Raw genomic sequence first — 12,218 nt, forward strand, 5'->3', positions numbered from 1 at the left:
TGCTAACAACACAACATGCTATAAACCTAACTTGACATGTTTTAATTGCCTCCTGCAAAGTTATCTATCAAGGAGTTAGCTGGTTTACAATCTAAGCCACTGATAACAATTACACATTGTATGGATGGTGCAGGTAACAATATTAATAAGACTGTCCCTTGCGTCTTCAGGACATTTTTGCAACAAAAGATTTTTTTCATTTACACCAGAAACATTAGCTTCAAAAAAGAGGTTTTTTTTAAAAAGACAAGTTTGTCACAGTAAGTATGTTTCATAGCTTCTCTCAAAGTTTTGCTGTCTGCCCAACCCAAGAAGCAAGTTTTAAGACGTCATGCTGCTATACCATTTGTTTTTAAAGCAATAAGGTTATAGTTATTTTCATTTTCTTAATTGCTTTATCATTACTTATTTTTACAGTTTTAGGTTAGTTTAGCCACTTTATCTGGGACTTTTTTTTTAATGAAAACTTTGTCATATCAGACCTAATTGCAATGCTATACATATGAATATTGATACAAAAAAATAGAATAATAGAAATTAAAGAGCTAATATTGCTTTAACCATCGAATCCATAAAAAAAAATTGAAGTTTACATATGATTTTCTTATTTGTTGGAGGTATGGAATACGAAGTGAGAATGATGTGGCAAAATTGAAATGAATTTGCAGAAACAAAACAATGAAGTAATCATTATCTGCAGACGATACAGTTTAAAAAAGTGGCCGGTTGAGCCAAAGTAAGATTATAGTCACCAAGTAGCCATTTTAAGGTCTATCTAGGCCCAATAAAATTCATTTAGATAAAAGATAGAGACATCGAATAAGATTCAATGCAGTTGAAAATAACTAAAATTGAAGAAAGCTTAAAACCTCCTTCATATTGAAAGTAAAAAAAAAGCATGAAAGATAATAGAAATAGATGGAAAAGTAAAGAAAATACAAAACTGTAGAATATAATTTTAAAGTAAAATTCAAATACGGTAATAGTTTAAAGCAAAACACTTACTTGATCAATCATTTCTCTATTAACACAATTAAGCAGAGATGTTAAAAACCCATCTAATAATAGTTTATTGGCTGAATTGGTAACAGAGCTGTCTTCTTCTGTATCTAGTTTAATATTAAAGAAAGAAATATCAAAGAACAATAAGAAACAAATATAAGTTTTAATATATGAACATGATAATTACAGTTGAACTCTGTTAAACCATACCTTGGTACACTACATTATCTGCTACAAGTTGGACACTACCATGTCCCTGGTTATTCCAAGAAACAAATTTAAAAATCCTATTTTCTTCAGAAAGTCTATGCATGCAATGCATTCAGTGGTGCACACAAAGGGAGGGTCTAGAGGTCCAGACCCCTCCCATGGCCCTTGAGTTTTTTAATGGACTTAATCTTATGTATGTAGCACACAAAATAATTCAAATTAAAGTAACAATAATTTCAGATTTAATAAATGAAAAAAGTATAATTTATTTTCTGTCTTTCTTCCCCTACAAAATCAAACTGTATGTGAACAGAAATTGTTCTAGAATGATGATTTAGCTCAGCTGTTTTTATTTTGTAACTATGAGAAAGGTAAATGCATTCATTCTTGTGCTTTCTGGTATTTTAATTCTGTATTTGTTACTCATAAATTTATTTTATTAACTAATGCTATGTTACTGTTAAATATTTTTTTTATTTATTATTTTTCAACCCTACAATCAATAAAATCAAGAGAATATGTTTGAATGCGAGTTACTGCACCACTGAATGCATCCATCATTTTTTGAACACAATATCCATATCAGCATTCCAAGCTCTTAGTGTTACAGAAAACCCATCCAGCAGTTAGAGTTTCTGTTGTATTTGAGATAGTTTCCCCCTTTTTGGTATGTTTTTATTTAAATGCAGTTCATCAAGTTATTACACCTTCAGTAATATGTGATGCAATTTCAATAAACTTTTTACAATGCTTAATTTCAACACTATTAGCACTGCATTGTATTGTATTACAGTTAGTAAAACTAAGACCAGAATAAAAAAAAAACTTTAATATATTGCTGCTGTGTTATAATGTGGGTGCAAAACATATCCCCTCAAATTCTGGATCATAATGGGTTTGACTGGACATTCAAAACTAAAGTTCAATTAAGTATTCAGAAACATTTAAAAACTATGTCGCTTAATTTCAAATGATCTGAAGTAGCACAAACCAACTACATAATAAAAGAGTAAATAAAGAAAAGCAATGCAGCTCATCAAACTTTGCAGGAAAGACAAATAAATAAGGGCTATTTTGCAATTGTGTTTCATTAGGACCAGCTTTGTATCAAAGAAGATATTTCTTAAATAGCATATTTAACATGATTAATGCTTTCATAATGTTTTATAATAATTAAATATTAAGGTATTTTCTACATAGTTTGACATACCATCTATTTCTTGCATAAGTGTTTCTGTAAGATCTTTCTCATCACTTTTGGCAATGTCTTTGAATTCCTCAACTTCTTTTACTTCAGCTTCTAACAATTCATTATCTTCAATTTCCAATTTGCTTAAATCTAAAAAAACAAACGAAAGAATGCAAAAAATGAGCCAAAAATACTATTTCTTTCAAACATAAAAGCATAATTCTAATGGAACTGAAAATTTGAGAAATTATCTTTATTTCTCATTAGTCAATTATCCTTTTTGAAAAGAATAATCAAAATTCAGAACAGTTATTTTGCAAAGAAAATTCAAATAAAAGGCAAACAATCCGAGAGATTTAAGTATTTTTTTTTTTTTTTTTTTTTTTTGGGGGGGGGGGGGGTTCATTCAAAGATTAACTGCCTTAAAATCTAAGAGTCTCACAAATCTTTCAGACAACTTTGTAGCTATACAAATATATGAAAAAAAGCATATTAAACACACCTTCTTCCAGCTTTTCCTCAACATTTTCAGACTGATTTTGTAGAGGTGTTTGAGAGCTATCTTTAAAAAGAATCTATAAAAAGAATAAATTTTTCTTCTAATTATAATGTAAAAATATTAAATAAAAATTCAATGAATCAAAATTTAAACATGATTAAGATAATTCTTTTGCTACATGAAGAAATAAATTGCAAAATAACTTATTAGAAAACATATAATTAGCAATTTAATTTTAGATAGAATTTAAAACAATAAAACCTTTTACCTCATCACAGCATAAAAAAATAATAACATTAAAAAATTAATCCTTATAAGAAAAAAATCTTTTTCTCTAAGGATGATTTATTACAAAAAAAAAAAAAAAAAAAAAAAAAAAAAAAAAAAAAAAAACACGAAATTGGAAAATTTATTATAACAATAAATTTTCTGTTTTCCTAATAAAGAGATGAGACATAAATCAGTTTTACTGAGCTTAATACATATTTTTTGCATTTTAATACTGACTTTAATGGCAAGTAAATATAATATATAGTTCTTACACCAGGTATAAAAGCCTTGAGATCGGGCAAATTTTCATAAAAGCAACGAGTGTCATCATCTTCCCAAATTGAAAGTGTTCCTTCAGCCTAAAATATTAAACGTACATATCACAAGAAATAAACTAATTAAAGACAAACACATAGCTTCAAAGATGAAAACAGAAAACTATATTTTAAACTAATCTGCAATTGTTTAAAATTTTACACAAATCACAAAACTTTAAATACAGCAGATAATGTAATAAGTTAGTATCATTCAAACAGTTTACAGATTTTTTAGCAATGTGCAGATGAAGAGAATTATTTTAAACACATAATTCCTTCTCCCAACCACCCTTTTTTTTCAGAAACAAAGTTTAGCCTCTAGATCACTGAAGCTCACATAAGAATTGCAACGCTTAAATACATTTATTATGAATGAAAAGTTATACCTACTAAACAGTGGAAAATTTTTCCAGATCTAATGACATACATACGGTAATGAGTAAAATCCTACCACATGACCTAATCATTAAAATTTCTATCTGGCTCAGTACTCAAATATTCTCAGCCTAGTTAAAAATGGAATAAAGAAATTAATGATTTAAGTTTTGAGGTTAATTGCATAATCATGTGACGAAACACAAAGGATACTAAAAACACATCTACAGTCAAACCTCGTTACCGCGACACCCGGATTTCACGACACTCCGGATGTCACGTCACTTTTTCAAAGTCCCGAACTTATGCCATACAGTTTTAATGTTAAGTGGCTCCGGGTTTTACAACAGTTTTTTTGGGGCAACTCTGGTTACAACGTCACTTCGAGCTCTGCGCAGATTGGATCAAATATTTCTTTGCAATTGAAACATTTTCCGTAAAATAATGAAAACTTCTGGAAATGTTTGTTGTAGAAACTTCGATCTCAGACAAGAGATTTGACCAGGCATGACACCTCAAAAAATGGTGGGGGACGAGTAGATAAGTTCTGAAAGGTACAGGTTTCAAACTTTGACAAGGGGGCAATGGAAAGGAATTCAAACCAGGTGGATTGTAATACTGGACGAAGGAAACAGCAGGAGAAGAGAAAGACCATAGCTGCTTTAACAAGCTTCTCCCATGAGAGAAAAAGAGATAAGAGTTCCTCGTTATATTGAAAAGGGACACACAACTCTAAAGTGGATAAAGGAATTAGAAAGGGTTTTTTCATCTTCGAAAGGTGAGGCTAGGCTGTCAAAATCTAATCAAATTGCGGACAAAAGTGAAGAGTCTTGAATTGGTTTCTTTCTTGCTGATAATTTCGTGGAAAGGAGGAGTATTAAAAATGTTATTCGAAAGTTTAGCAAACACTTATTGAAAAGTATTGTAGAATTTAAAAAAAAAATTATAATAAGTGAATTTTTTTTTTTTAAAGAATTTTTGTTATATTCATCAATAAATCAAATTTACATTAGTTGAATCTATTTAAAAGCATAAACACTATTAATTTTTTCATTAAATCTAATTTTATTGTGAACTAATGTTTAACAATGAATTTTTAAACTATTCCAGTTATGACATCGCTCCGGCTATGACGACACTTTGTTGACAGTCCCAGAGGTGTCGTGATAACAAGGTTCGACTGTACATATTTTTTTTTTCCATTTTTAACAAAGGAGAATATTTTAAAAGAAATTTATCAAAAACTTTGACTGCAATATTGCATCACGTATTTTAATGTTCTTATTTAAAACAGCCTCACATAGAAAGATCGAGTTTTTGCCATAATGGCACTTGCCATAGCAGTCTCGTGCTTCCTTGGGCACTTTGACTGACCGGCAGATGATGATTTCAGAATGATCCTCTGCATGTTCTCAGCTTTGAGTTCACAGCAGAAGGAGTCGAGAGATAAAAGATGAAAGTATGAAGGTGATAAGTAAGTTGAAAGAATAAGTTTGCTACGCTCCAAGAGGTGTGAACTCAATAATAAAAACCCAAAATACATAAAAATACTTCGAAACTCTTTGAAAGATAATTTATTTCTATTCTCTCAAAATAGGAACAAAAATCAAACTAGATGGTACTTAATACTGATTTGTAGTCCAACAAATCAGTCAATAAGAATTATTCAAGGTGAAAGTACCCCATTAGCAGTCATTCCAACATACGGCTATGAACACAGACTAAATGTCACCATTTTTATGTTTGATAAATCACAGTTCAGTGTTTTTCAAAGAACATAAACTTGTTTATGAATTTCATTGCACCATATGGGAAAATAAGAAGAAATGTCTCCCCATGTATCCTTGGTGGTGACTAAATTTTTTCAGTTGTTAATTAGAATTTCTGATACTTTATTTAGTACACTTTGCAACAGACATTGACAGTTCATGCTTGGAATTTTTGTGGTAACCAATGTATAACTTTATCACTATTTCTCAAAGGTGCAGACATCAAAATTATGTCAAGAATAACCCAATGCTGATTCTTAACAAAATACAAAGTGAAACTTCTTAGAAAAATGGTCTTACATTAATAATTTAATTTCAGTTAGTAGTAAAACAGCATTCAAATAATAGTGGTAACAAGGTTATATGATAAAAAAATATATTTATATATATAGATACATAAAAGATGCTTTTAAAGTTACTTTCCTTAACATTTTTTTAGTATTTTATATGAGCAGATCTAAATAATTGCTAATCTACTTCCGAAAAACACTAAAATGATAAATGAAATTTATTCAAATAATCAAATGAATTAAGTTAACAAATAGTAAGAAAAATACACATTGTCATGAAGGATGCATTCCTATACACAATATTCTACACATTGGTTTTTATATGTTTTTGATGTTAGTAAAATTTTTGCATGGAAAAGCTTCAGACCAAAAAAAAAAAAAAAAAAAAGTGACAAGCAATTAGTTGAAAAATGTTGGAAATTGTAATAACAAATTTCTTTAGATTTAAAATATTTGCATGCTTCAGTTTTTGAAATATCAAAGATGTACTATTTGCAATGCATATTTCTCTTGTACTGTAGTAGAAAATAATTCGCTATCCAAAAATCTTATACCATAAAATAGTATAATACAAATATATTTAAATATATTTATCAATACATATATATATATATATATATATATATATATATATATATATATATATATATTGAATTTTTTTATACCAATTCTTAGAAATAGAAAAGAAGCCAATAAAAAAATCTATATACAATGCAAAATCTCAGTTGAATTAAATTACATTTTTGGCTGTAAAAATGGCATTCATACACCAGATATTTATGCTCACTTTTCGAACCATTTTGAAGTAATAAATTTTAAAATTATAATATAATACACTCTGATATGAAGCCATGAGTGGATGAAATGATAGTTCCTGCAGAATAACAATTTGACATTTAGCTGGAAACCAACAGACTCACCATCAAGTACACATGCACCCTGTATTGATCTACAACCACTACGCATACTTAACAATTTTAAAAAGCATTTTAACAAGTAATGCAGGAATGCTGATCCATCTAAAAGTGATTGAACTATAAAAACAAAGATATAAAATCATTTTCAAAACGAAAACAAATTCTTACCTCACCATCTTTAAAACGATTATGTACATCAATTGTTGTTTCACTGTCTTGAGAATAAGTTTCTGAAAGAACAGATCACATGAGATTAACCTCAAAAAATACCCTGCATTCAATGCAAGGCAATTAATAAAGACACATTACAAATGTCAGGCAAAAAATTGCACAATTCATCATCATATCTATTGTCCTACTCATTTCTTAGCTTGATAAAATCTTCTCCAACGTGTGATAGCCATCGACTCCTAGCCTGACTTTGGCAGATTCTGTCTCTTTTCTTAAATTTACAAAAACATCGACGATATGTGCATTCATCTATTTCACCCTCTCCATAAACACGACTTACATTGCGACGTCCTGTGGCTACCATACTACACTTTTTTAATGCATCCGGATAACAATGTCTAAAATGCTCCATCACGCTTTCCATGCTACACCTTCTGAGATGAGTAACTTTGTGCGACATTCATATGTGAGGCAACCACACATTTGATTGGCCAACGATTTGTATTAGAACTTCATTCCATTGTGAAGCCAATTCCAATGCAAAGATGCATATACAAAAACAGGTAGTACTTTCGCACTCATCCAATATTTTACTTTAAACAAATATACCTGTTTACTGAAGCACATATCACAAAAGAAATAGCTTTTCTAAGTTTCATTTTGAAAATACAAAAGACCTCATCAAATCAACAAGTACTTTTTAATGCATTGAAAAATAACAAAAACTTAATCAAGTAAGTCACAACAACAGTTTATTCTAGTAACAAAAAAAAAAAAAAAAAAAAAGACACAAACATGAATCTTTTGTGCACTAACATTTTAAAAATCATTGCTCAAAAGAAAAAATACTTCAGTTCAGTAAAAAGTAAGATTTTGTATATATGAAGAATAAAGATATTGATACATGAAAGAATGATAAATAAAAGATACAGTTACGTTAAAAAAAATAAATGCAATTAATTACCATCTTTAGGTAGCTCTGGCATATCTTCATCCACAATATCCTATTAAAAATTTGAGCAAATGTTTAAACAGGGGCAATTAAGCACATAAGCAAAATGCAAAAATGTAAGTAATAAAATAAAGTTTAGTTGTTTTTCGATAAAAAGCTTAATTTTTATGAAAAACGTTATCGTATTTTTATTTTTGTTTGTTGTTAACACTAATGGGATTTTTTTAAATTTTAATTGTCTGTTAACACTTGTTCTTTCAAATTTTTAACAGAACAATAGTCTTTTCTGAGAAGTACTGATTTTACTGTTTTCTCTAACTTTACTTTCACTGTTAAGGTCCTGTTTAACAGCATAAATTACCAAAATGTAAAACATTGTAGCTTTTGGCCGCAAATACTCTTATGCTCGGAGATATATTATGCTAGGAGCATACTTTAATTTGCATCTTTCAACCATACATACTTTATTGCCAGTGTTTGACACAGACTTATATTTATAACATTAAGTAAATATGCATCACAAAGGAAATGGATTGATAAAGAATCAAAGCATAAAAATGCATAATACACTGAATTGTAAGAAAATTATTCAAGACTCCTTTAAAAAAAAAAAAAAAAAAAAAAAAACTGTAGATGGGTGGGGGTGGGGGGGACATTTTATTATTATTATTATTTTTTTTTTTTTGGCAGAAAATTCAAACAAAAATTTAACAAATAAGAAACAAATAAAAAGAATTATGGTTAAGATTTAAATTAGCATGAACAAGCATGAAAAACATATACATATTTTGAAAAAAATATGTCTACAAACTGCAAATTAGGAAAATATTTTAAGACTGTTTTAAACTGAAACAGTGTTTGCGGACACTGAACTGTGTTTTCTACATTTCTACTAACAAGATGAATATGTAACACAAAAAAGGAAAATTTTTGCATATTCTGAAAATCAAAAGTAAGCTTAAGATAATGAATCTAAATTTAACATTCTACCTAAGATTTATTTACTTACAGCAAATTGCTGAGTGTTGGTAACAAGTTTCTGGAATGCATTTTGACAAGATTCGAATTTTTCTTTCCTCTCAGTACTTAACTCTCCTTTAGTCTATAAAAATAAATAAATAAAAAGGCTTAAAGGTTATTTTACTATGAATAAGAAACATGATAAAAATCTGAGCTAGTATTGAATAAATACCTGCAAGATTCTATGATTTTGCTTCTCCATATTTTGAAGAACTTTGTAATCTCTAATAACATGCTTACATAATGACTTATAATATTCTTTTAACAAATTACGCAACCCTTTCTGTCGGTCAGCAGGCAAGAACTGTAAAAAATAATTTTAAAAAATGAAAGGTACAAAGAGTATTAATTTCAATCTACTCGACATAGAACTGCATCAAATTATCACATTAAATAAAATCCTTTAATTTCCTTATATCTTCATTACCATTACATACAAAATTTTAAACATTAAAAACAATGCAAATGGGGTAATACAAATGGAAGTCTATAAAGAAAACATTGACTATTGATATAATATACGTACATTACTTTTTGGAACTTCAAGATTGAATTTTTCACTTAAAGTGCGATACTTCCGAGGTATTAGACCTGCATAATCTTCTCCACAATGGCGACAAAAACTCAAGAGGATATTGACATTTCCATGTTCTTCCTTATCCGATGCTGTCAACACGGTCAACAAATTTCCAAGAAGGGGCAAACCTTCTTTCAAGTTGAATACACCACAGGAAACTAACTGTAATAACAAATAAAAAGCTTAATTTAGAAAAATAACCTAGAATAGGTAGTAACAAAATATGCTTATGATAAAAATTATTTTGGCAACTGTTTAGGAAGGCTTTTCTAAGAGAGAGTCTTGGTTCAATATCTAAATTTTACAGCACAGTATTATAATTTTATTTAATTTTTTTGCATCATTCATAAACTTGATACAATAAAACATTAAAAAAGAGAGAGAATATCTTTAATAAAAATAAATGAAATTTTAAAAATAATAATAAAAAAAATAAACTATGTAAATGCAACTTAAAAAAAAAAGACAGACATTAGTTTAACTTGAAATATACATAAAACATACATGGAACTTTATTCAATAGGAAGGGGTACTTTTTTCATTTATAAAAAGCACATAGATATATTAGAAATCCAATTATATTTTTAAAAAAAATAAAACCCTCAAACAGTATGAAATTTGGGAAAGAAAAAAAGAGTATAACTCAATTATATTCATAGCTATGAGCTTAGAAAGTACTAGATAGGGGGTGATTAACTGATCAGCTGCAAATTGATTTCTGTTTGATATGCGTAAGTTATCGGACAACTATGTTATAGCACTGAGGTTTCTGTACATTTTCCTTATCCGAAAGCAATGAAGAAGTAGCATGCTTGTTTGACAAATGTATATATGAAAGGTTTTTTAACATGGTCTTTATTGGCATATAGTTCAAAATACAACCTTCTACTGGAAAAGATTGACTCCTCCTTGGAAACATCTTACAATAAATGTTGTGTTCCATTACATAAGGGTAACAACAATAAAATTAAAAATTTAAAAACCATCCCGACGGAGTGGCAACTGTAGAATCAAAAGGAAAATTGAAAATCCTTTCAAAAGCCTTATATTATTAAAAATCAATGTCAAGTATTTTATTTGCTATTAAATATAAACTGGCAACAGATAAAAATTTTAAATCATTGCTTTTAATTTCCTTGTCGATTAACAATGAATTCGTTTATCAATCATGTGAATAAAGGCTTAGCCGTTATTAAAATCTGCTTTAAAAAAATGTTATAATTCGAATTCTAAGAAACATGGAAGTTCCAAACACATTCTATCAGACGTGGAAAAACTCTTTATTTTGGTATTAAATTTTAAAATTTTTAACAATGTTCTCACTGCAAAAATAACAAAAAACTTTTAGAGATATTTAATTAATATCTTCGTCAATTAATGTTATCTATTATGCAACCTAGCTAAAAACACTCTCGATCAACTCTCCTTTCGAACAAAATCGGTCCATCCGTTTAGGCGCTAGAGCGCCACAGACAAGACACACAGACACGTCAAAATTATAACCCCTTCCTTTGTGTGTCGGGGGTTAACAAATACAAAAGCCCGACCAGCAACAAGCACTGGGCCCAGCTAGGCTAGTCTTAGTGAATATGTATTGCAGCAAATTCACAGTATTATTACATTTTTTAATAACAATCATGCTTCTAAACTATTATTCTCAATTTTTTTTCTCCATCTCTCCTATCAAAGAATACTCCTAAACTATTATTTTAATTTTTTTTCCACATCTTTCCCATCAAAGAATATTCCTAAACTTTTTTTCCCTTATCTCTCCTATCAAAAAAAAAGTTTCAAAGATAGACTGCAACATTATTCAACATATAGAGTTGATCCTAATGACTGACAAGTAGGCTATCCCTGCACTATCTAAATTCTAATCACAAAAATTCCTGGGGAGGGAAGTTTATCTAAAATTTTTTTGAAAAATAGCTAAAAAAGTTACTGAGTAAAAAAAGATAGTACAAACCTCAGCATAAAACCTGAGATCTACTCGAATTTTGCTGGGGTTAATGATCTGTAAAAAGAAATGGATAAATAATAAATTATTTTTTTAAAAAAAATCCTCTGAAAACAAAACACATTATTAATCAAAACTATAGAATATTTAAGGATACAAAACAGAACTGACACTAAACTGATTAGTACATTGACACAATATTCTGTTAAAGCTGACCATTTTATGTCTTCCATGACTATCAGACTAATGCGGAGAAAAAAAAGAGCCCATTAATTTATTTTTCAAGTCTATGTTGTTTGAATTAAAAATAAACTTAAGTTTTAGACATAATTTTACCTTTTCATCCTTTTTTAAAGGTAGAACTTTTTGCCAGTGCTCTAATAATTGAGCAGAGAATTCAGAGTAACGTTGATGCAACATCGAACAAATTTGGACAGCAGTATTTACATCAGACATCTAGGAGAAAACGAAGGGGGTAGGGGGAAGATATCTTTTACAAAAATAAAAGTAATTGCCGACATGAGACATACAACAATATACTGGTTATTATAACGTACCAAAAAAAGAAAAAAATCATATTTATCAAATACATAAAAAAAAACTTACTTTCAATTTTGCATCAACCACAGCAGAAGCCTACAATATTGAAAAACAAATTAAATATGCGGAAATAAAATTATCATCCGTAAAAGAAAAATTTTTG

The 12,218-nt window shown here is 28.9% G+C and overlaps 1 protein-coding gene across 2 annotated transcripts in view; it reads right to left on the reverse strand.

The window, feature by feature from the left end:
* The window catches only part of LOC129228183 (regulator of nonsense transcripts 2-like), a 40,692-nt gene extending 28,721 nt beyond the window's left edge, over positions 1–11,971 (reverse strand). For both annotated transcript variants that reach the window (XM_054862846.1, XM_054862844.1), the window contains exons 1-11: positions 11,852–11,971; positions 11,525–11,572; positions 9,508–9,720; positions 9,154–9,285; positions 8,971–9,063; positions 7,974–8,013; positions 7,007–7,068; positions 3,443–3,529; positions 2,904–2,976; positions 2,423–2,551; positions 1,006–1,109 (exon numbers count right to left, since the gene is read on the reverse strand). In XM_054862846.1, the coding sequence (XP_054718821.1) occupies positions 1,006–1,109; positions 2,423–2,551; positions 2,904–2,976; positions 3,443–3,529; positions 7,007–7,068; positions 7,974–8,013; positions 8,971–9,063; positions 9,154–9,285; positions 9,508–9,720; positions 11,525–11,572; positions 11,852–11,971 (1,101 nt within the window). The remainder of the gene's footprint in view (positions 1–1,005; positions 1,110–2,422; positions 2,552–2,903; positions 2,977–3,442; positions 3,530–7,006; positions 7,069–7,973; positions 8,014–8,970; positions 9,064–9,153; positions 9,286–9,507; positions 9,721–11,524; positions 11,573–11,851) is intronic.
* Positions 11,972–12,218: the final 247 nt, after the last annotated feature.

The sequence above is a fragment of the Uloborus diversus genome, chromosome 8 (assembly GCF_026930045.1).
Source record: "Uloborus diversus isolate 005 chromosome 8, Udiv.v.3.1, whole genome shotgun sequence".
Taxonomy (NCBI): domain Eukaryota; kingdom Metazoa; phylum Arthropoda; class Arachnida; order Araneae; family Uloboridae; genus Uloborus; species Uloborus diversus.